The sequence below is a fragment of the Strigops habroptila genome, chromosome 7 (genome assembly GCF_004027225.2).
Source record: "Strigops habroptila isolate Jane chromosome 7, bStrHab1.2.pri, whole genome shotgun sequence".
Taxonomy (NCBI): domain Eukaryota; kingdom Metazoa; phylum Chordata; class Aves; order Psittaciformes; family Psittacidae; genus Strigops; species Strigops habroptila.
Window position 1 is genome coordinate 17,596,500 of NC_044283.2, and position 26,192 is coordinate 17,622,691.

Consider the following 26,192-nt stretch of genomic DNA (forward strand, 5'->3'; position numbering starts at 1 on the left):
AGAAAACCCCTCATCTGAAATCATTACAATCCCGTTAGAATTGAGAGTACTAAGAAATACATTCCTCTGTCCTGTAAATGCTACCTATGTTCTTATAAGGAAGAGCATCATATATTATTGTGAGTTATAGATGTCAGTATCATACTGACGAGTGAGTTCGTGGGGTGAGTTGGGTGGATTCTAGTACAGTATTTATGTAAATAGATCAGGCTGTTGTGCCTTTCCGGAAGCTTAGGCAAGAAAGAGATCTGAGCCCTAGCCTTCCATCTAGCCTTAGACATTACTTAGAGAAGGATGATGGCAAAAATTTTGCTATTTTTATTTCATTGTTCAAGAAAATTAAGGAGGCAGATGATAAGTGATAGGTATAGAAAGCATCACTTTGCAAAGAAAACGATGAAGTGAACTACCTGAAAGGAGGTTATAGCAAGTATCACTCTCTTTCCCAAGTAACAAATGGTAGGATGACAGGAAACAGCTTCAGGTTGCACCTGGGGAGGTATAGATTGGATTTCAGGAAAAATTTCTTTACCAAAAAGGGTTATCAAGTGCTGGAACAGGCTGCCCAGGGAAGTAGTTGAATCACCATCCCTGGAAGTATTTAAAAGGTGTGTAGATGTGGCAGGCACTTCAGGACGTGGGCTAGTGGTGGACTTGGCAGTGCTAGGTTTATGGTTGTACTCAGTGATTTTAAAGGTCTTTTCCAACCTAAATGATTCAGTGAAGGAATTTAGCATCTATTGGGTGAAAAAGCTAAGGTCCAGAAACCAAATATTTGTATATACTTACAGAGAACTGTCATAAACAGAGCTTTAAGCTAAAAGAGGTGAGATTTACATATTAGGAAAAAATTCTTCACTACCGAGAGTGGTGAGGCACTGGAACAGGTTTTCCAGAGAAACTGTGGATGCCCCATCACTGAAAATGTTCAAGGCCAGGTTGGATGGGGCTTTGAGTGACCTGGTCTAGTGGAGGGTGTCCCTGCCCATGGCAGGGGGTTGGAACTAGATGATCTTCAAGGTACCTTCCAAACCTAACCATTCTATGATTCTATGATCTAATTTTGGCATTTCTTCTGTAATTGCCCAGTATTGAGCATAATGTTAAAGATGTCAACCAAACTTAAGGAATATACAAAGAGTAAAGAAACCTGTATTGCAACATGCTGTAAATGCAAGATTTGCTTTGTGTAACAACATTAATTACATCAGTTTCAATGTAAATTACAGAGACCTTTTTTTTTTTTAAATGCAATGACTGATAACCATCCCATACAGTAGCTCTAATAAGCTATTTCAAAGGCAGTTAAATCTCACAGACTTTCACCTTTTTACATATTTTATGTTACTGAGTGGAGATTCACCATTCTGTTACTCCCCCTAAATACTTTTTCATTTGAATCAGGAGTTGGAATATTTTGACATCTTATTATATGTTCTTCTAGTCTTTGCAGAGCAATGGGAATTAGATGGTAACTCACATTATATGAAGGAAATTGCTTCCTTTAAGGTTGATGATACCACTATGAACTTGATTTCCTGCTAACATGTTAGTTCTAGTGTTCTCTTGATGTTTCTCAGAAGAATCTGTCTAGTTTTCATAAAATGTGCCCATGATATTTTCTTTCTGGACATCTTCTTAATAATGTCCACAGTATAGATTCTGTAGAGGATAAAAGCAAAATGGGCAAGGCATTATGAGAATTGACCACCTGGGCAAGCTGCCACACCCTTATAGTAAAAAGAATTAAAAAAACCTGAAAAACCATCCAGCCTCACAAGCCTACTTCATATCTAGTTGGAATTTCACATTTTCCAGTTAGTTTCTTGCTTTTCGTCTTGTAACTCAGAAGAGTCTGGTTCAGTATATACACTCCCTTTAGGCAGTTGTAGGTAGAAAAAGTGACAAAAATAAGGGAAGCTTATTTTTTACAGGTTCCCCAGACCTGAAGACCAGTATCTGATATTTTGGCAATCCAAATCTAAAAAAAACCTAACGGCTCTGTCTCAGGGTCTTGATTTTCCTCTTCAAGGACAATGACTTGAAGAATAATCCACTTTTAGCGTAGCTGCTGCTATGGGACTTGACAGAAATGAGGATGCAAATTCTGGAAAAATAATGCTGAAAGTTACTCCTAATTTGCTGCTTTTTTAGGGAGGAAAATACACACCAAGAAATTAGGTTCTTCAGAGAACAGAGTGGCACCCACTGTTTTTTAAAAATAAATAGGAATTATCATATAAATTGGAAGTTAAACACAGGGTTTTTAATATACATGTTAATGGTGGTTTCATAACCCTTCCTGATGATACAGTACTCACACTGCATGTGAAAGATGTTTAAAAACTCTCCAACTTCAGGAAATTTATTTGTATTTAAGATAGTAAGAAAATGCTTTGGGTGCCCAAATTATAAGTTTGGACAGGTTGTTTTTTGAATCTGGTTACTAGGAGGTAAAATAACTGGGCTTAAAAAGCAAACAAATACGAAACACCACTGAAAGAACAAGCGTGCTGTGCTCAGGTTTTGAGAAGTAGATTTTGGCCCCTGGTCTAATGATTTTGATAAAATTAAATTACGTTTCCACTTGATGTATGTAAAGTTTTCTAAGATTTCAACCTTCTCTTCCACTGTGTAATTGATTTGGCAGAGGATGGAAAGAAATATACCACCATCATGGCAGAATTGTGATGCTAAATACATGCACTGTCAAATGATACCAAAAATACCAAAGAACATTTTCATCATATCTCCCGCAAGCATCTTATGCCCTGTTTTTCTTGTCATAGTCTAGCCTTACTTTCGCTTACTCTCTTCTTTGATGCCTTTGTGTTCATTTCAGTACACTGTAGCTGTCACCCCAAGGATGAAGGCTATAGGGCAATGTAGCAGCTTCATGGATTAAATTGGCTGGGAAATTTAGCCAATTCTGGAGAAATAGCAAAGAGAGACAGACATCAGCACGCAATCAAAGTCCTTTCTGTTACACTAACCTTTGTTCAACACCTTGGTTAATATTACTTGGTGTTACCCTGATGCCTCTTTTAAGTTGATTGCGAGAGATAACTGGCATTGTCACTAAAGGTATAACTGAATTTTGTATTAATCTTTGTTGGCAATGATTGGACTTTTTTTTTTAAGTTCAATTTTATTAGCAGTCAAAAAACAGTCCTGCTGAAGATATTCTAGTTACTGATTTCTTCTCAGATCATGCACAAAATTCCACTGGAAGTACATTTGCCTATCAACAAGTGTTGATCCAAATGCATTGCTTGTCCAAGACATGCTTTAATAATTTAAAATTGGCATATTTCTCATGCTTTTTGAATCTTAATTCCACCACTTGTCTGTTCAGCCACCTGCATTTCAGGTATGCATCAAGAAGGATTTTCATGGGATTTTAGTGAAATATATTCACTGTATATCTGTGATTTTTATTAAAGTCAAAAATACTTCTGAAGGAATGAAGAAAAGACACTTTTCTAGTGCCTCTTAAGACTGTTGTTGCTAAACAGGTCAGTGACCTGTGGCCTTTGGGGGAAAAAAAGTTATTTCCGACTATTTAAATAAATAGCATTTCAATACTATTTTAAAGTTGTTATTTTAATTACAGATTACTTTCCTAAAATTTGGCGTGTTGAAAACAGTTTGCTTTCTATGAACCAAATCACTTGAAATGTTAAAGTCAATTATGTTTTTAAATTAAGAGGAGTATTTGGCTTTGAAGATGAGTTTTAAATCAGAAATCTGAATGTGAATTGAGAGCTTCCTTGCAAGTCTTTTTTTGGCATTTAAACTAGTGAGGAAACTAGTCACTTTAGGTAGTGACTCTACCTAAAGTAGGTAGAGTCTAAAAATCTGTCTGAAATAGGTATTTATTTGAGTGACAATAAATTTTAGGTGAATAAGACCTAGGCAGCTGAATTTGGTGTGGTTCCATCTAAGTCAAGTGCCAATACTTATGCAAAATTTTACACGGTATGTGACTTTACCCTCATGAAAAATGTGGCCTATGCTTTTACTAAGAAAAGTACCAAATATCACTGTGGTTTATGCACTTCCCTGTAGATTTTTCCTGTATTATTACAAAGCAAATTGAGGTAGAAGATTATTTGGGGAAGGGGAGCATTGATCCATCCCAACACTCCTGGTCAGTTGCCAGCACCTGTAATAAGTGCTTGGAGCGATGTAGAGATGTTCCAGCTGCCCCAGCCATTGAGTCGGCTGCATTTGGAGCTCGGCTAAGGTGCCTCTATACAAACGCCCATAGTATGGGGAACAAGCAAGAGGAATTAGAGATGTGTGCAAGGCTACGGGAATATGATGTCATTGGTATCACAGAAACATGGTGGGATGGCTCCTATGACTGGAGTGTCGGAATGGAAGGTTACAGGCTGTTTAGAAAAGACAGGCCAGGCAGATGGGGAAGGGGCATTGCTATATATGTCAGTGATAGGCTAGAGAGTATGGAACTCTGTCTGGGGGCAGGTGATGAGGTAGCAGAGTGTTTGTGGGTCAGGATCAAAGGGAAAACAGCAATGGGGGACATTACGGTGGGGATCTGTTACAGGCGGCCTGATCAAGAGGACTCTGTGGATGAAGCGCTCTACAGACAGATAGGAGCAGCCTCACGCTCGCAGGCCCTTGTCCTCATGGGGGACTTCAACCATCCTGACATCTGTTGGAGGGACGGTACGGCCCGGCACAAGCAATCCAGGAGGTTCCTCGATTGTGTGGAAGACAACTTCCTCTTTCAAGCAATAGAGGAGCCGACAAGGAGAGGTGCCATGCTTGACCTCGTGCTCACCAACAGGGAGGGACTGGTTGGAAATGTGATGCTCCAGGGCAGCCTTGGCTGTAGTGATCACAAGATGGTTGAGTTTGAGATCCTCAGGACAGTGAGAAGAGCATGCAGCAAGCTCACTGCCCTGGACTTCAAGAAAGCAGACTTTGGCCTCTTCAGGAACCTCCTTAGTAAGGTTCCATGGGATATAGTCCTAGAGGGCAGGGGGGCCCAAGACTGCTGGTTGATATTCAAGGATCACCTGCTACGTGCTCAAGAGTGTTGCATCCCGACTAGAAGAAAGTGCAGCAGGAGGGCCAGGAGACCTCCATGGATGGACAAGGAGCTGCTGAGGAAACTTAGAGGGAAAAAAGAAGCTTATAGAAGGTGGAAGCGAGGACAGGTGGCCTGGGAAGAATATAGGAGCATTGCCCAGGAAGCTAGGGACCAGGTTAGGAAAGCTAAGGCCCAGTTAGAATTAAGTTTGGCAAGGGATGTAAAAGATAACAGGAAAGGATTCTATAGATACGTAGCAAATGAAAGACAGACGAGGGACAATGTGGGCCCTTTCCGGAAGCTATCAGGAGAACTGGCTACCATGGATTTGGAGAAGGCTGAGGTTCTTAATGACTTCTTTGCCTCCATCTTCACTAGCAAATGCTCTGACCACACCACGAAAGTCTTGGAAAGCAAATGCAGGGACTGTGAAAATGAAGACCTTAGGCCCACTGTAGGAGAGGATCAGGTTCGAGACCATCTTAAGAACCTGAACGTGCACAAGTCCATGGGACCTAATGAAATCCATCCACGGGTCCTGAAGGAGCTGGTGAATGAAGTTGCTAAACCATTGTCCATCATATTTGAAAAATCCTGGCAGCCAGGTGAAGTTCCTGATGAGTGGAAGAAGGGTAATATAACCCCCATTTTCAAGAAGGGGAAGGTGGAAGACCCAGGGAACTACAGACCAGTCAGTCTCACCTCTGTGCCTGGCAAAATCTTGGAAGTGTTTCTCCTGGAAAACATGCTAAGGCACATGAAAAACAACGAGGTGGTTGGTGACAGCCAACATGGCTTCACTAAGGGGAAATCCTGCCTGACCAATTTGGTGGCCTTCTATGATGGAGCCACGGAACTGATGGACAGCGGCAGAGCAGTTGACGTCATCTACCTGGACTTGTGCAAAGCATTTGACACTGTCCCGCATGACATCCTTGTCTCTAAATTGGAGAGACCTCAATTTGATAGATGGACCACTCGGTAGATCAGAAACTGGCTGGATGGCCGCACACAAAGATTTGTGGTAAATGGCTCGATGTCCAGTTGGAAACCTGTAACGAGTGGTGTCCCTCAGGGATCGGTGTTGGGACCGGTCCTGTTCAACATCTTTGTCGGCGACATGGACAGTGGGATTGAGTGCGCCCTCAGCAAGTTTGCCGACGACACCAAGCTGTGTGGTTCGGTTGATGCGCTGGAGGGAAGGGATGCCATCCAGAGGGACCTTGACACGCTTGTGAGGTGGGCCGATGCCAACCTTATGAAGTTTAACCAAGCCAAGTGTAAGGTTCTACGCCTGGGTCGGGGCAATCCCAGGCACAGCTACCGGTTGGGCAGAGAAGAGATTCAGAGCAGCCCTGCAGAGAAGGACTTGGAGGTGCTGGTTGACGAGAAGCTTAACATGAGCCAGCAGTGTGCGCTTGCAGCCCAGAAAGCCAACCGTATCCTGGGCTGCATCAAAAGAAGTGTGACCACCAGGTCAAAGGAGGTGATCCTGCCCCTCTACTCTGCTCTTGTGAGACCTCACTTGGAGTACTGTGTACAGTTCTGGTGTCCTCAACATAAAAAGGACATGGAGCTGTTGGAGCAAGTCCGGAGGAGGGCCACGAGGATGATAAGAGGGCTGGAGCACGTCCCTTATGAAGACAGGCTGAGAGAGTTGGGGCTGTTCAGCCTGGAGAAGAGAAGGCTGCATGGAGACCTCATAGCAGCCTTCCAGTACCTGAAGGGGGCCTATAGGGATGCTGGGGAGGGACTCTTCCTTAGGGACTGTAGTGGTAGGACACGGGGTAATGGGTTCAAACTTAAACAGGGGAAGTTTAGATTAGATGTAAGGAAGAAGTTCTTTACAGTGAGGGTGGTGAAGCACTGGAATGGGTTGCCCAGGGAGGTTGTGGATGCTCCATCCCTGGCGGTGTTCAAGGCCAGGTTGGACAGAGCCTTGGACCACGTGTTTTAGGGCAAGGTGCCCCTGCCCATGGCAGGGGGGTTGGAACTAGATGATCTTAAGGTCCTTTCCAACCCTTACAATTCTATGATTCTATGATTCTATGAACTGAGTTGATAAACAGTTGTAGAAAGACTTGTATTCAACTTTATCTTTAAATTTTATTTGGCTGTGTCGAGTACTGAGAATAACACGAATAATTTTTGAGGATATGAATTTTAAAGAAAATAAGAAAATTTTTTATCTTTCTCTTCAATGTTGAAGTTTCATAGAAAAGTTAGTTGGACTCTCAAGAGCCATCAGGCCCTTTCGTTTCTACTCTATTTTGGAAAGTGAGACTGCTTCTGCTTTACTAAATAGGGAGACATTATGATGTCATGGATATTTGCAGGGAGGTTGATTGGTATGTAGAGTAACTAAGTAGAAATAGTTCTACAGATAAAGATTTTCTAATTAATATTTAAATAAACCACTCTAACAGAACTTTTGTGGGCTTAATATGGCTTCTATGCTAGAACAGGAATGTATTTGCTCCTCACATTATATTAGACTTGATACTTTTTGTCATGTAATTGCTAAATTGCGTCATTTCTGGGAAGTCATACTGATGTGATAGTATCTTTACATTACATAAGTTACAGATTTTTCATTCTGTGTTCATCCTTCTTTTCATGGCATTCTTCTGCTTTATTTTGAGTTTTTTTATTTTGCCACTGGAAGACCCTTGTGGGTTTACCCAAGTAGAGTGCTAGACAATTTTGAGGATGTGAAGCAATTGAACTATAGATATGTTCTCCTTTTTCTTCTAGTTTAATCAGCAAGTACACCTTACTTAGAAGTTTCACAAGTCTTGTTTTTTAATTTTGGGGTAAAAGAGAAAGGTTAATAATTTGCTGTACTATATATATTAGAAAAAAATATATTATTCAAAATCTTTTACAAGGAAAATTTAGTGAAGAACAAAATGAGCTACACTGGCAAAATAAACAGCAAGTAGAGAAAAAGCACTTGAGTTCCAAATGAAAGACTAATCGCAATAAATAGTAATAGTCATGGGAACCAAGCAGTTCTCTGAAGTTCGATAAAAACTTAAAATAAATTACGTGATTTTGATACATCTTTCTCATGTAATGCTTCTGAAATTATTAAAACTGAGAGATAGGAAACATAACTCAGTTCTGTTGTAAAAAATACAAAATAACAGTGTTTCCAAAAATTGTAATGCAGTGATAAATATTGTGCACTCTGTTCTTTTCTCGTGGAAAAAATTTAATTATATGAAATCCAGTGTACAGTGTGAAACTACATTTTCTAAATGTTTTACTGGGGAGGAAGCTACCATAGGGGTCTAGAAAGGCTTCTGACTTTTTCTGATGACTTCTTAAACAATGTTTGCTGTTAAGTTGCTACACGAGAAGAATCTCTGAACAAAGGAGAAGGTGTAAAACTGCACGGTACCTCTCTTGCATGGGACCACAAAGTGTCCTCAAGCCATGAAGAACAGGAGAGTGAAACGGACAGATCGACTGAAATTGTCCCAACTTTTAACACCGCCTCTAGGAATGCGTAAAAAAGGTTTTCTCTGTCAGAGTCAGATAACAGGTTTTTTTCTATATGAGGATAGTAGTTTTCAAATGTATGCAACATCTTTTGTTAGTCATTTAATACTCTTCTTGTGGGATAACAAAGTTTATTTTTAGATATTTATTTATCATTATCTGATAGACAACATATGCTAAAAGAGAAAAAATATAAGTTAGCAACATGCTTCTACAGTGTAACATCAATAAATACACAGCAAAAACAATAAATAAACATTTTAAAGCAGACATTTTTTATTAGTTTAATGCTTTTTATTTAATTCTTATAGCTGAACTCACAAAAACATTAATATTTGAAATAGCTGTATTGCTTGGCATTTTATGAGCTCCATGAGAATGGCACTGCTGAAGGTAATCAGCTGTTTTGTGAAAGGGGGGCCAGGAAAGAATAGTGACTTTCCAAAGGGTGGAGAGATCTCACATAGAAAAGACCCAAGATAGAGATGGGGCAGGAGGGAAAATGATGAGGAGAGACTTGGGGAGAGGGAAAGGATGAGCATGGGCCAGAGTTGCTAGTCCATTCCTGGTCACCTTCTGTTCTTGAGGTGTTTTAATAATTTGAAAAGAAGAGAAGAACTCTCAGGGGGAAAAAAAGCTTTCTAAAATTGAGTTAGGATTATTGGTATGCTCAATTATTTAGTGGTGGGAAAAGTTTCATTATAGTATTGTAGATTTTTATGTGTGGTTTTGAAAGTTATGAAATTATGCAAAAAATAAGTTAAAAAAATAAAATTATAGAAGTATGTGCTTTTTTTGTCTAGTATTCTTGCTTAGGTCTGAAGTCATAGCACTCACACAACTTACTATCAGGAACCAGTCTTCTTCAAAAAAATTTAGGCTGCTTCAGCATATCATTTGAGGGACATTGTAAGCTAATGATGTGCTCTTTTTTGAAATATTGTCTAACTTTCTGTTTGGATTATATATGCAGTGGATATCTTTACCTTAACACAAACACCATAAATTGCTACTCAAGCCAGGCTCACGGTCTTCAAAGTTGTGTACCTTCCATAGCTTCAAAAATATACAACATGCCAATTGTTCTTCATGGCATGTGTCTGATGGTTTTATATAATGGTCATAACTGATGGAAGATCATCTAAAACATAAAGACGGTGGTATCTTTCAAAGATAGTAATTTATAATACTGGGAAATATTTCTCCTCTTCCACCTGCAAATTTCCTTTCCCCAAAATGAAACTAATTAGGTCAGTGCAAAGAAAGTAATCTTTCTGGTAAGAAAATTTAAATGAAAACAACTCACCTTTCACGAAGGTAGCGGTCATGGTGTCTCATTGAAGGAAGAAATCCAAAAGTTTTCAAGTGCACCACAACTGCTGCCAGTCTGTGGAAGAGATCTGCCTTTCAGTTTGTGTAGGACAAAATTTGCCCAAGTGCTTGCCCTAAGATTTTCCTTTGTGTGTATAATATGGATGATTTAGAAGAAGCTGTGTCAGCACTGATTTATACATTGACAGCTAAGGATAATAAGATATGGGCAAACATACAGCTCACCCTTTTACAGATTAACCTGCAGACTGCATTAGGCAAATTTGATGGCATTAAAAGATTTTTCCAATTTGTCTGGAAACAATTTCTCTTTGTATTGTGTCAAGGCTAGCATTTCATGCCATTGTACTAATTTAAATAGGTTTGATAAATTGCTCAAGAGGTTAGAGAATTGTACTATGTATATATTTTAGCTCTTTAAAATAAAAAGGCTATTAACTTAATTGTTAAATGAAATTCATTAGTAAAAATTGAAGGAGCCTGAGAATGTAGGTTTATATTATTGTATTATATTCCAACACTGAAACACTTGTGCCGTAACATTGCACCAAAATGATTAAAGATCGAATCCAGGAAATGATAGTTTGCATTTAGCTTTCAGTACACAGAAACACAGACACTGTTACAATTAGGACAATATTTTATTCCTGTGTAGTAGTAATTCAGATGAAAAATATGGATGAAACTAGAACTTTATAGAAGTTGGTATATTGCATTCGACAGTGGGTGTGATGATTTATTAATAAAGTAAAATGTTATCATAGATTCAGAAGAGTCACATAAAATGCTTTAGTAAAAGCCTCATTAACACTGCTAGCTAATATATAATTGAAGACAGAAGGGCAGAGTTCATTTGTATTTTGTTCATTTTCTTAGTATTGTTCATACACATTTACTCATATATTTTTGTGACACTGACAAGTTACAGACTTGGAGAAGATCTTCTGCTTGTTTAAAGTGAGGTTGTATCATCTTGGCTTTGCAAGTCATGCCCTGAAATGCATAAGATGTGTGACAGTAGTTATAGCAAAAGCTTTTATCAGCATTTGCATGGTAGTTAATTTCAGCAGGCTTTTTTAATTGGGTAATATGTACTGTATCAATGTTTTGAATTGAAAAGGTAATAATATTCTTCAGAGAAATTAATGTAAATTTTTCATAACTTAATACTTCAAGATTAATAATGTATGGGGTGGATTGCTGAGTTTTATATCCAGAATTCAAGTGCTCCATTACAACATCCTATCTGCATATAATTACAGAGAGCAAAAAGTACATAGAAGACCACATATTGAAGGTTACGGCAGAAACACTGGTTTCATTTGGAGCAGAATTATAGGATATAAGTAACCAAGTATGATAATACCTTGGACACTATTTCTCAATATAGAAAATATTCTAGAAGGTAATTCTCCTAAATTCCCATCCAAACCCCCCTGCACCTCCCACCCAGTCCTGGCGTGCACACACACACACGCAGACCCCTAAAATTGGTGTCTCTCGCAGGTCCCTGCCGTGGCAGGCAGAATTAACATGCAGCTGGGCTGCTCTGACAAATGGATTCTGTTAGGTCACTGAGGGGATGTGTGTGACATTAAGTGATTTACTGTCCTTTACCTTAATGAAATTGTTTCAGCAAGATGACGCTGAGAGCTTTTAATGGATAGCTTTTCTTGATGTAATGAAATTGCATTCCTTTGGCATTTAATATAAGGTGCAGTTATTATTTACTGGAGCTTTCCCAGCACGGCTGTTTTGCGCAGACAGTTCAGAACAAAAAGGGATTTCTGTGGCAGCATCCAGGCCAGCATGCTGTGTGACAGTCTCAAGCGTACGAGCATATTTGCGAGAGTGTTTCAGTGAGCATGGCCTAGCTCTGCTGGCCCTTCAGGAGGCTTTCTTTGCACTGAACGCTGCCAACGCTCATCTCCCTTACAAATACCTTCCTAATCTGTTTAACAGGCAACTGGATTACAACCAGATCAGCTGTATTGAAGATGGGGCATTCAGGGCTCTGCGCGACCTGGAAGTGCTGTAAGTATTCCTTGTATCTCTTACTTGTAGCAAGAGCTCAGTATGTGGGGATTACTAATGTAAAAGCTTATCTAAGAGCTGCAGCCTGGTGCCAGGATGGTCTAGTGAAAAGATGTTCTGAAATAATCCACTGCGATGTGCTGTAAAATAGTAAAAAGATGTGAAGAGGCAGAGATGCTTTTTTACTCTGCAAGACAGCCATTAAACACAGTTAAAAACAAACAAAATTAAAAAGCAGATGGCAGATACTGTAAGAAAAGAATATATTTCCTTTTAAAATGGGGGGCAGTATTAATGAATCCAATTAATTTTGTAAATTATCCATCACTGTTGAATTGCTGAGCATTTTCATGATTGCCTTTGTTGTATACTATGACATCAATTTGATCTTTCAGACTCTGTTTAAGGAACAATATGCTTTATATTTGACAATCTAGACGTTTTCAAAGAGACACTTTTCTGTTAAACACTGTTATGTGTTAAGATGTTTTGCATGTCCACATTAACTGCTTTTTTAATGTTTTAAATTTTATGTATATAAATGTTTAGACATATAGAAAAATAGCATTTTTATGTCAGTGAAGGTTAGTACTGCAATACTCTTTTGCATACTTTTTCTCACTGTCTCAAAGTGGCCATCAGTGAGGTTAAAGCTAGCAAAATTATCATCAGTGACCCCTGACCTGAGAATAGTTACTGTAATGAGCAGATTCTTTGGGAAATCAGGCACTGGATACATTCCTGAAATATTTGCAGTGTCAGTCAAAACATCACATTTTTTCTGGGCTTTCTACATTAAGAGAAGTGAAAGACTTTGTGTATCTCTGAGTTACTTTGTGTTAATTTGAATCACACTTGGTAAATCACAACTTGGGGGGGGGCTGTTGTTGTATATGTTTTTGTGGTTTGGTTTGGGTTTTTTAAGTTTCTGAGGTAAAGGAAGTTCTCTGGCAATAGATAGTGTCTATATGTCCATGAAACTATTGAATATGTGAGCTGCTGGTGGTAAAGGTTTTTATTATTAAGCAATAGTTGCTCTTACTTATTAGTGAATGAATTTGGCAGCTGAATTTGATTTCTTTTCTTTTTTTTTTATTTTTTGTAATCATAGAATAACAAGCCTGTTAGCTTTCTGATATGAAGCCATGTAAAATTTACTGTAGATTCAATATTACACCTAATAGTGAAGTTGATGAATTGTTGGTTTTCTGTCAGTAAACCTGATGTTCTTTGAGATTTTTATTTTTGGAAGTCGTATATGTAACAGAATAACTTTTCCAGCGATAGTTTAATCTGGTTATTATGTTTTTTAATACAAACCTTTACAAGTGAAAGTGTTAAATGTATATTAAAAAAAAAATAATAATCAGTTCTGCATCTTTTAATGCTTGCAATTTTTAGTGTTCTAAAAAGGTCATTCTTGCCAGTTGAACTCAGTGGTAAAATTTTCACATCTATTTCAATAGATGCGAAAAGAGGGAAAACCTGTTAAAATAATAGGCTACTGAAAAAGTAGGTAGGTAGAATTGTACGAATAAATATGCATGGCATATTAGCATTGTTCAGATATACAACTAAATGTTCACTATATTGAATAAGCAATGATTTAAAGATTTAGTTTTTTAAAAAAATATATAAATATTTTGAACAGTACTGAAGATTTTGTGCCTAACTCAGTTTCCTTTCCAATTTGGTTTGAAGAATAAAAGACATGTAGATCAGACCATACTGTATATGCACTGAGTAGCAAATGAGATCACATCTTTTGTTTTCATTTGGAGTTAGTTATTCTATCTAAACACAGAATATGTATATTGTTTCAAACTACAAGGATAGGAGAAAGCTTTTAAATAGGTTGTAACCCCGCGTAGTGACAGTTTCAATTGTTTACCAAAGTAAACAGGTCTTATATATTGGTTAAATAATTGCAGAATCTTAGTTCTGTTAGTGTTAAAGATACAAAATCAACCTGAAATCTGGACAATTCTGAAAGAAAAGAGCAATTATAGGTCTAACACTTCCTGTGAGTTTCTGTGAAATTTCATTTTTCCTTTTCCTCTTTCTTTTATTTGTTAAAAGAAAGTCTGCTTTAATGGGGAAACAGACTATGGGAAAATATATAGTGCTATCAAATTAAAAAAAAAAAAGGTATCTAGGAAATAAAAAAAAAATTTCAAGCACCCTACTCTTTTACCTCAGTGTGTATAACACGTAGGTAAAAGTATTGAGCCAACTTTTTTTAAATTACGTCTCTGTAATGAAATCAAGTGTTTTCATCATTAGATAGAAATAGTTATGAAAATTATTTAATTCTTTATGTATTCCTTTTGTCTACTTCTAATACTTTTCTGTACACTTGCAAAAATAAAATCATAGCTTGTGTATATAACGTAGCAAGGCAAACATCAAACATCTGAAACTGAAAATTAAAACATTTGTAGATACACCTTCTTTGAACAGCTAACTGCTTTGGAAATATGTACTCATTTCCATTCCCTTCATTGAAAAGACATGATTTTAAAACGTTATAAGAAGTTACACAGGAAGAACTATGGGAGCTGTCACTTACAATGTGGAAATTGTAAGAAAATTATTAAGAAATTGTAAGAAGATCGTGCAAGATTTACTGATTGTTGTTTATTCATTAAGACACCTTTTGTGGATATACCTACTTGGCGGGTTTTTCTTTCATTTTTATTTTGTTTTGGAAAAGGTCATGATTCACCCTTTATCTTTTCCTTTTTCTTTTGATTATTCTCCTCTTTGTTTATGAAGCCCTAAGAGCACACAAGGGAGAATAAGTAGGACACAAAGGTGAAACAGCACATTGCACCAGTAATTAATTGCTTGGTTAATGTGGAGGTATATAGCCTGAACCTGTTCAGGGTGCTGTGCATTTACCTTTCTGTGTACTTAAAAATTTACTCAATTGAACTGAAATTACACTTCGTAGGTTTTGGTTGGTTTTGGGTTTTTTTAAGAGAGAAAGAAAGAAAGGAAAAAGTAAAACGCTTCTTGTTTCAAAAGGTATAGTCAATGGGAATTATTAGTGCTGTAGTTATGTGTTTAAAATCCCAGAGCACATTCTCCATTCTGCTCAAATGAGTAAGCTATAAGTCAAAACTGTAAATTGTGTCGTTTGTTTCCTTGTTCTGGAGTCAAGCTTGTTTGCATTTTATTTGCAGCCTAAATACAATATTTAACTACAGGATCATTCCTAAAGTTTCATTATCTTTACAAACTACACTTAGCAAGTATGATGGGTCTGTGCTAGCCAACAATTGGCTAAGATTTGTTCCTAGTTCCTATCTCAAGTTGAGGCACCTTGTCTAAAATTCGAATTATTAGTTTGCTAAAGTATTGAAATTCCCAATTCCTTTCACTGTATAGCAGAAACCCCTCTATGATCCAACTCTGGATCTATACCAACTCTGCTCCGTATAAAACCTAATTGCAGCCCAGTGTTAATCTTTTCCTGAAATTCTTGAAAATACAGGTTTTTACTTTGTCTTCTGTCAAAAAAATACAGGTTCTGAAAAGCTAGGAAGCCAGAGTCCTAGAATCAAGGTATTTTCTCCAAGAACTCTATTTTTTACATCACGATGACAAGCTTAGTTTGAATGCCATAAATGTTCTCAACATTGGTGGAAGCTCTGTTTGTGTTATCATAGAGTGAATCATAGATTACTGGGACCTCAAATTACTTAGGATTATTAATGGAATGGTCAAACCATAGTGTTTTACCAGAGATTGAACAGGGAGAAGAAGTATATCTGAAAACATGTTTTTTTTCCTGATACTCACCCCTAAAAACAGTACACCATGATCTTCATTAGCTATGTCTTTTTTTAAAAGTGTGGTAAATGTGACATAACTGTGAAATGTTAATATGCTTCTTCTTGACTTTGCAGCACTCTCAATAATAACAACATCACTCGGCTGTCCGTGGCGAGTTTCAACCATATGCCCAAACTCAGGACATTGTAAGTAGTCCCACTGAAAGTGGATGTCATTTTTATCACTCCAGTATATTGTTTTTAGCTCTATCAAGTTTTGTCAGTGGTCTATAAATACATATACAGGTATAGAAAGCATAAGCTCAATTAAAAAATTATCAAAATATCATGAGGATGACAAGCATGAAGTCTGTGTGTACATATATGGCAGTTAATTCTGAAAGGTAAAGCTAACAAGTGACCTCAAAGCTGATACTTAGGGCTCAGGAGATAAAGAAGTAGTTGCACCCTTTTCCATCGCCTTTTTTAGTATGCAGGATGAATAAGTCTATGAAAATGGTTTCATGGCCTTTTCCCAGCTGGGTTTTCCATAGTGCTGTATTCAGTCACAGAAAAGTTCACCTTCTAACAAAAAAGATGAGGGCAGGGGGGATTCTCTTTTATATGTTACAGCTGTATAGAGCAAGAAATTGATGTTTTTTGAAAGTCAAAAATTTGTTTTACTTTGAGCTATTGAATGGGTCACATTTCATTTAGGAACATGGAAGAATCTTTGATTGGCTGCCAGATGTGATAAATGGGAAATCTTTAGGCTTTTATTGCTGTGCTGCTAGCAGACCTAATTAAACTAAACTGGCTCTCCAACATTCTTTGTAACATAAAATTATAGCATCATCCGGTAGTGCTATTATAATTAAAGTTGTGTCAGCATTTACAATAAGGTCCCCATTTTTAGAGGTTATGACTTTCACAGAAGAATTCAGGCTTCTAAAACAAATCACAGTGAAAAGACTGTGTATGCAAGTGATACAGTTTGCAGTTATTTCTTTTGTATGTTTATACTGAATTAAGAATAAATGTATATTGAGTAGCAAAACCAGAATATATTAAAGTTTAGTCCTGAGACTCTCTTTCAAATGGATTTTCCACTGAAGTTGGAATCAAAAATGAATGGGATGTTTCTATCAGAATTCAAGAGTAGCTCTTACTGTTAAAGAACTACTTTCACAAAGAGCCTGCCCATTTCCTTTTACACATGTTGGGTTGCAGAACTGTTTTGAAATCAGCAGGGCTATTCACTCAAGTTAACATACCTTTCATAACTGAAGAAAATTCATGCAGGTGAATATTTCTGTTGATTTCATAACAGAATTGTAACTATTCTTGCTTGGATAAATACAAGAGTACTTAAATACTGCTGACCGTGGCCTCAGTTGTATTTTGATAATAGAATTTAATTCTGTTCTTTCAGGTCTGATAATTGAAAACGTGAATATCTGTACCTCTTTCAAATCTTCAAATACAGTTTCTATTCTGAACTACAAATCACAGTGAATCAAATTAGCAACATTTACACTTTTTTGGTGGGATATTTCATCTTTTGAAAATTTATTTTTGAAACAAAAGAAAATGGATATACAGAGTCCTAGATTATGGCTGCAACATCACTTTTGCAGTCAGAGTATGCCTGTATAACAGTACTGATTTCAGTGGCATTAGTTCTAATTTGCAATGGTGTTCTTGACTACAGCTGGCCACAGATTGTACTGAATGAGTGTGCTGTATTGCGAGCTATATTTGCAAGGCACTCACTCAAGAATTAGTACAGGAAAATACATTGCCTTTAATTTCTTTAATTTTCTAATTTGGGAGGGGGGAATGTGAGTTATTAAAATCATTTTATGTTGGTTACACATTTCATGTTGCTTTACAGGTTTATTTTTTAATGGATTAATTAGACCCCCCTGTCTAAATTCTGGTTTTCTTGCACTTCCTTTCCAGTTATTTAGTTAGGATTGAGTACATCAGCTAAAGAGGACCAAAATGACATTACTCTGTTACGGATGATTCTGAGTAAGGATTTGATTTATAGCTGTGGACATCCATTTCTGTAGTTTAAGAAAATGTAAGAGCCAGAGAAAAGTAAGAGCCAGAGAAAAGTAATTTACCTAATTTAGTGAATACATTTTTCTGGTATTTTATCAATGGCAAAGTGCTTTTTGCCACTTGGCAAGGAGCCATGGTCTTGCATTGGACCCTGCCAAGAGAGAGGCGACTTACTTAATTTCATTGCTTGCTGCCATTTGGTCTTTTAATTTCAGGCATTGCTTAGAACATAGGTCCTTAGGAGCCAAAAGCAGCTAATCCCCTTTTCTGTGATTAAACAAAAAGAGAAGAAATCAGAAAGGGATGTGAAAGAAGGTGGTTTATATTGAGTTATTACTCTGTCTTGTTCAGCAGAAAATGAATCTGACCTGTTAAAGGGATTTTGCAGGCTGTTTCTATAGAGACTAATAATGGCCAGACTTACAGATATATCTAATTGGAAACCAAATCTTTTAACTCTTTTTTCTGACAGTATATTATCACTATAGGGCAATTTACTTGAGACATTTTTGTGTTATTCACTATTTGGACTAGAGTCTCACAGCAGCTTTCAAGATCTTGTATATTTACTTCTTTCTTTTAGACAACAGAAAAGAAACTACAGATAGGTGTCTTTGTTAGGTAGCTTTCTTTTTTCTTGCAATTAATTAGAGCACAAATAAAAAGTAATTTTGCTGCTTGTATAGTTTTATTTATTATCATTTAACGCCCACACTTGCAATGAGAAACGTGAAAAATTGCTTCATCATCAACAATTTTTATCAATACATTGGCATAGTTGCTTGCTGAAGGGTGGTGCTGGGCAAGTTGGTTGTTTTTCTGTTTGTTCTCCCTAATTTAAAGGTATTTACATGTTTCGTTCCATACAGTCGCCTTCACTCCAACAACCTCTACTGTGATTGCCACCTGGCCTGGCTGTCTGACTGGCTGCGGCAGCGGCCACGGGTTGGCCTCTACACCCAGTGCATGGGGCCATCCCACCTCCGGGGACACAATGTAGCTGAGGTCCAAAAACGGGAGTTTGTCTGCAGCGGTAAGGGAAACAGATTCACTCACCGAGCCCTGTTTTAAAACACACCTACCGACAGCTCAGCGGTGACTGCTACTGCTGCATGTTGGCTTTTGCTAGCTTTTGCATAATCCAAGCTTTAATATTTATTAGAAAATAAGCTAATCAGTTTTATTACTATTTGTATCTTGTGTAGGTGTGTTTCTGGCCTTACAAATTTAGTGCGAATGCTGTGTTCACACAGATTATGTAGCCTCCTAAAAGTATAATCGTGGGGGAGAGATGCGGAATGAAATAAAAGGTTCACTGGCTGAGAACATAAGGCCTTTAGTAATAAAGAATCATTCTTTTTTAACTTTATAAGTTGTTGCCTTTTCTTCTTGTTATTTTCTGCAGTTTGAATGATATTCTGAATCCCTAAGTAACTTCCTGAATGATATTGGTATGCTTTAATGCATCAGGTTATTTTGTAATATGAGATAATGAAATGACTAACAGTTCATTGCTAATCACGTTTTCTCTATTCAATTTTTTTTCCTTTGTTCATATCGTCTAGATGAGGAAGAAGGCAAGTTTATCTTTCTTATTTAAATATTTTTGGACTCAGATTGAAAAATTTTCTGTAAATTTTGTCTACTGTTTCAAGTTTCCTCAAAAATATTAGAAAACAGCTGGAATATAGCTATCTGGCTTGTCAGTGATTCAACAGGTTGTTTCTAGTAGTTGATTTTCTGCAGACTCCCAGAAGCCTATTGGCAAATATGCGAAAGTTTGCACAGATCTATGCTTTTAAAACAGTTTTACAGAGAGCACAATGTTTTGTCTTTAAACAACCCCTGACAGTGTAATTCACTGCCATCATCACATGGCAAATGCTAACAGTATTCTTACCGTTAATTCTGCCTTTATGTACACTTAAAAGGCTTCCTAACAAGATCACTTCACGTCTTTTATTTGTAAATGTGGAGCCCAAGTGTCAAGAACAGTTTTATAACTTGTTCATTATAATGCTGATTTTTAGGAAGGGGGATAACCATGTTTTCTCCCTGGATTTTTGTTTTGTAAATCCAGGTGAAATATTTCCTGCCTGTTAGTATAAAAAGAGTAGTATGTGTCACTAGTTTCGGCAGCTGTTTGTACTTTTGTAACACATACATAAATGTGAAATCAAATTATTATATTGTAAACTACTATCTCATAGAATCAGTTTGAGTTGGAAGGGATCTTAAAGATCATCTAATTCCAACCCCCCTGCCATGGGCAGGGACACCTTCCACTAGACCAGGTTGCTCAAAGCCTCTTCCAGCCTGACCCTAAAAGACTAACCTTTTCAGTAATTTAAAACTTGAGAAGTTCTTATTTGAAGTTGTAAGTAGGAACAGCACTGGCTGCAACTTACATTATCAATGTACCCTTGCTCTGTTTATATATGACATTAAATATAGTGAGAGAGATCTTAGATTCAGTTGTGGTTACATGGCCAAAAAAGTTTTCTTTTCTCTGAGAATTTCAAAACAGTCTCTAGCTTTTTTACCTTAATAAAAAAAGAAAAAGAGGGTTTCATGCCTTTTTCATCCCTTTGTGCCTTTCTGTTTCATTTCAAAATAACAATTCTGTATCATTAAACCAATACAAGAACGAGTGCAATAATATATTATGTGTAATCTATTTATTTTCAAGAAAAGATAGTAAGTTGTTTACTTTCTAAAACATAAGTATGAAATTATTATGTTTAAATGCTATTATAAATTATGAGTTTAACATATAGCACAAGAAGTTGGGGGGGGGAAGTTGTGTAAATTAGCCACCTGAGTTAGTAAGAATGGTAAATTGTGGGAGGAAGAAGCCTGCTGAGCTAACACAGAGATTGACAGTATGAACTGGGAAGTCAAAGCTTTTATTTATTTTATTGTAAGTGAACGAAAATGTCTTAACTCCAAAATTGTCTGTAAGTGATATATAACTAAAGAACTATACTCAAATAAGTATTTGCAGAACAGAACATAACTGCGGGACTTCTTCAATTTTTTGTAGCAAAGTTTATTCATTTCTGTTGGCATGCATTTTTAATACTACATGAAATTCTGAAAACTAAATAAATCATTAATTAGTTTTTAAAAACACAGAATAAATAAAATATACATGACAAATGGATCATAGTTAGCCTTTAACAAGATGATTTTGAATGCGAGTTACAAAAGAAGTAATGATGTAATGCAAGCCCAGTAGTTGAGCCTTTGTCTTTTATCTCTCAGTATTGTATCGATATGTTGCTATTAACTGGGTATTTAAATTAACTCATTTCAAAAGTATTGATAGGCTACAATGTTTATTCTAGAAGTTCTGACTTAAATTTTCAAGGAAGTATAAAATGTGATGTTTTACTGTTGAAGTAAACTGAAATACTATTTGATAGTATTGTGCAATTTTAGGAGAAATTCTTTTCCTTTGCAGGTCACCAATCCTTCATGGCTCCGTCCTGCAGTGTCTTGCATTGCCCTACTGCATGCACCTGTAGTAACAACATCGTGGACTGTCGTGGGAAAGGCCTTACTGAGATCCCAACAAACCTTCCAGAAACCATTACTGAAATGTGCGTAATCTGACTTTTTTTGGATGAACTTCCAGAAATCAGACTTTTCCTATGTATCCCTTTTTGTTGTTTGCATAAATTAATGCATTCTGTAGGGTGAAAATTTTGGAATACACATTCAAATTCAGATATCAAAGGAATGTGAAGGTATATGAAAATATTTAAGACCTTTATGTTCTCTTATGAGTTAGTTTTGTATGTACTACTCAGAATCCATAGTTAAAACTGCATTCTGACTTTATTTTAAAAAACTTAGGGAATACTTGCTTTTCTGCAAGTGAGTAGATTTTTCACTGCAGGCCATAAACCCCATTGCCTTCAGGGTTGCTCACTGTGCTGGTTTTGGCTGGGGTAGATTTAAGTTTCTTCATAGTAGCTGGTATGGGGCTATGCTTGGGATTTATGCTGAAAACAGTGTTGATAATACAGGGATGTTTTAGTTACTGTTAAGCAGTGCTTACACAGAGTCAAAGCCTTTTCTGCTCCTCACACCACCCCACCAGCAAGTAGGCTGGGGGTGCACAAGGAGTTGGCAGGAGACACAGCCAGGACAGCTGACCCCAACTAACCCAAAGGATATCCTATACCATATGATGTCATGCTCAGCATTTAAGGCTGGGGGAAGAAGGAAGGAAGGAATGTTGGGAGTGATGCCATTTTTATTCTCAAGTAACCATTATCTGTGGTGGAGCTCTGCTTTCCTGGAGATGGCTGAACACCTGCCTGCCCATAGGAAGTGGCGAACAAACTCCTTGTGTTGCTTTGCTTGTGTGCACAGCTTTTGCTTTACCTCTTGAACTGTCTTTATCTCAACCCACAAGTTTTCTCACTTTACCCTTCTGATTCTATCCTCCATTCCATTGTTGGGGTTGTGAGAGAGCAGCTGTGTGGAGTTGAGTTGCTGGCTGGGGTTAAACAGTGACACTTTGACACTTGTTTTCAGTCACTTTATTCATCAGACTCGCTATTAGAGAAGCATATTTTTGCATGAAAGATGAAGAACATATACTACCCATAATTAGTATTCTGCTAAAGCAGTATCCTCAGAGGGTAATCTGGGAAGGCAAAACTAAGGTGGTTGAATGGGATCTGTGGTATAGTCATCATGTTGATATAGTTGTGGATAGAAGAGCATGCATGCTAATAAGGTTGTGTGGCTTGTCATATAAAGCAGAAAAGTCTACAAAAAGTACAGCCATGTCCTGAGCATAGAGCCAGGTCATAACGAAGGTGCTATAGGGTCTGCAGGCTTCAAGAGCAATGTGGCTGAGAGGTTGTGAGGGCACAGAAGGAAAGTTATTGTTGCATTGTCTTCTTTGAAGGGGAGAAATGAAAGCAGAAGGTGAGCTTGCTGAAGAGATGGGCAGGAACTCGTTAACATGAGCATTTTTCCACATTGGAGATGGCAGAAGTTGTGTTTTGGAAGGGAAGCGAGGAGTTCCCTTTAGGGAAATAGTGAGAAAGTAGCTATGCCAACAGCCTGTAAGGAGGGTCTGGCTAGAAGTAAATGAGTTGGAGAGAGTATTCAGAATAAAAAGCCTGTAAGCACCTTGATGATGTATGATGATACTAAGACTTTCAGATAAGGGAGGTGAGGGAAACAGATACTTGAAGTGAAAGGGAAGAGATTTCCAGAACATATATTCTTTTGTATGTAAGATCTTCTTGAAAGTTTAAGAATAAGCGTCCACAATGACATTTTAAGCAATAAAGTGCAGTTTAAGAATTTGTAGACAATCATATGGTGTCTTGATTTCTGACCTGTGTTTTGAACTTCACAGAATTGGAACTACTGTGATTTCTTCTTAGGATGTGAATAATAATCACATCTCTCTCATCTTCATTATTACTGCTGTTAAGACTGACCTGACTGACCTTACCTGACTCAATTCAGTCATTCTGCTATATAATACAAACACTTCTGCCTTTCACCCCTCTCAGAAAAATTCCTCTGTTTGCAAATAAAATGACTACTTCAGAAAATCCCTGCACAGTGCCTGGGAAGGCTGCACAGACTATTTTCATTTTTTCATGAGTTGTATACTGGCTTTTTTTACTTGCATGTACATCTGTGTGCATAAAAAAGGAGGAAAAATATTGCAAGAAAGAACGTCTCCAACATTTCCCACTGTATTTCTGCTGCTACCCACTGAAGCTAACCACTGAATGAATAGTGATTACAGACACTGGAAGACTGACTTCTGCATCACTTTTAGACCTACATAGTTTACCTGGGGTACGTGAAGTTAACATCTCTACTTCCTTGAGAAATTTGGTACTAGGGATTGCAAGGGTGTTCCTGAATCTATATTTTAAGGGTCATCACTCCCAAAGAAATGATACGATGTGGAAGTCGTGAATTAACTCTGAATCCACTGTCAAAAGAAATGCACATAAAATAAAAAACAAATGGGAATTTACAGAATAGGAATGTGCTTTCTATTAATCTGTTGACTATACTTTCTATGTAAGAAATGTTGCTGGATTTTAAGCATGGACTGGTATGACCTTCAGCAATTTACTGGCCTGGAGAGTAAAAGCAACCACACAACAATGCCTCCAGTATTTGGCTAAGAAATTTAACAGATTACAAACTGAGGCTCAGTACTTCCTGCTAGCTTTCAAATCCCAGAGTGGGCCCTTTTTGCATTCTGAGATCCATAATCATTAATATGGATAAATATGTATGTATTTGCTCATATAAATATGTACAGTATATACACTGTGCTTTAATGTATATAGTTTATGGTTGTATAGAGTAAACTATCTGTTATCTCTGTGTATTGCATCTTGTTTGTGAGTTCTGGCTAAATAGTATGCAGATCACAGTATTTTGCAATTAAATAGCACCATTGATGCTGTAAGACATATGAACTTACATTTATTCAAAAGCTGGTGCAATAATAGAGCAATAGAAAGCCAAACTTTATTAATTATTTTATATTGAACAGATACATACAAGTGAATGCTAGTGTAATGAGAAAACTGAACATTATCATCGTACCTCATTGACAGGAACATTTGATAAATCCATAATACTTCCAAATCCCCTTACTCTGGACTAGTTTCTCTGTCCTACAATGTTGTCACATGTTTATAAGCTGTATTTGTAGAATCCAGTGCTGAGTACTACCATCATGTCATGTTATGCATCAAACAACTTCATGATCTACAAACATCTCTGGCGCCTTTTCTGCCTTTTGTCTTTTCTCTGTTGTATCTCATGTCAATAACCTTTTCCTGTGAGGCTGACATGAAACTTTATTGTCAGCCCTCCATTATGGAGTTGCTTAAAATTTGAAAACTTTTTTTTGTTACATTTCATTCTTTCATCCATTTCAGCCTCTTATTTTGCATAGCAGGTTACTCTTAATAAGAATATAATCCATATTTTGATTTTTCAAGGTATATGATACTTTTTTTTTTTCTCCTTGAGGTTCTTCTGAAGTTTACCTTCAATGCATGCTCATGGTTTTGTGATGTTTTGCCATGTTCTCCATCCATTTCTTCCATCCTTCTCTCAATGGAAAGCCTAAACTCCTTGGTCAACTCCTTGGTACCCTATGAAGCACTGATTTATTTTTGCCCAACACAAACTTCCTTTAAATAAACTGTCTGATCTGTTTCTACATGAAAATGCTTTGTATTCATTACATTGTCAGTCCATCTGGGACAATGCTGCATAAAATCTAAGTGGTATTAATCATATTGTTGTTCTCTGTCCTTCTGGTGTATATAAGTAAACTGCAGGTTTAAAGTGTATGTTGACAATTTTACACTTTTCTTTACCCGCAGGGGGTTGATAAATTAACTTGCATCTAAATAATGTGATAAAAAACCTTTTAAACATAATGTTGAATTTCTTAAGTATTAAACACTGACAGTTTCAATTGAGTAAAATTTTGCATGTTAAAGCTCTGAGTTAGATCTTTGGAGAAAAGGCCTTCTGTTTAGAGTCTAATACTGATGGGGTGACTTTGCCTTGCCTTGATAGTTCTGCTGTGCAGCTGTTTTGGGATGACATTTTAAGACAGTAGAAGCTGTCTTCTGTGCTGATGGCTACTGCTTCTGTAGCAAAGCTGGCAAGGAGATTATGTGTGTGCACGGCATTGCAGCTCCCCTGTCTCTGAGTTTGATGTGATAGCCTAAACCATTGAGAAACACGATTTTGCACTAGAAGCTGAAGTGGTTGAGGAATGAGCAGGTATTCCTTGTTGGTGGGAGCTGGAGGAGGCAGAACCAGTTGCTGAAATGCTGGTTTGTTCCAGTGCATTGGATGTATGGGTGACTGTCAGGGTGTTGCTGGGACAGTTTTGTCGTATTGCTCTGTCTGACTTCTCAATTGGTACAAAAGTCAGTTGGCTAAAACTAGTGATTCCTGTTGCATGAAGTCAATTAGCAGGCAATGCATTGTCTGCCAAGTGCCTCTTGGGAAGATGCCTTCAGTAACAGGACTGCTTATCTCCAAGTAGCTGCCAGTGAAAATGGAAGGAGAATAAAGCCTGTGGTGTCCTCTTTTTTCCCTTCTGGTGTGATAAAGCTCAGAGCAAAATTAAGTATTCAGCATCTCAGTAAATGTAATTCTTAATCTTTATTGACTTAGTACAATTGTATCTCTACCAGTTACACCCTTTCTGCAAAATTAATTCTTCTCTTTATTATGTAAATAAACTCACACACAGCTAAATAAGAATACCTAAGCTTTTTCCAGGGTCTGCCCAATCAATGTGATATTATTTGAGAAATAAATACTTCATATTCCATATATATTTTAAAAACCAAAATAATTGGCAGAGCAATGTGACTCCCCCAGTTTCA

General features: G+C 37.2%; 1 protein-coding gene across 13 annotated transcripts in view; it reads left to right on the plus strand.

Moving 5' to 3' along the window:
- SLIT2 (slit guidance ligand 2) overlaps positions 1-26,192 on the plus strand; it is a 265,376-nt gene that overhangs the window by 158,782 nt on the left and 80,402 nt on the right. For 9 of the 13 annotated variants that reach the window (XM_030492445.1, XM_030492444.1, XM_030492443.1 and 6 more), the window contains exons 6-10: positions 11,858-11,929; positions 15,841-15,912; positions 18,642-18,805; positions 19,338-19,349; positions 21,236-21,374. In XM_030492445.1, coding sequence (XP_030348305.1) covers positions 11,858-11,929; positions 15,841-15,912; positions 18,642-18,805; positions 19,338-19,349; positions 21,236-21,374 — 459 coding nt within the window. The remainder of the gene's footprint in view (positions 1-11,857; positions 11,930-15,840; positions 15,913-18,641; positions 18,806-19,337; positions 19,350-21,235; positions 21,375-26,192) is intronic. The other 4 variants (XM_030492433.1, XM_030492439.1, XM_030492438.1 and 1 more) reach the window with 1 other exon arrangement.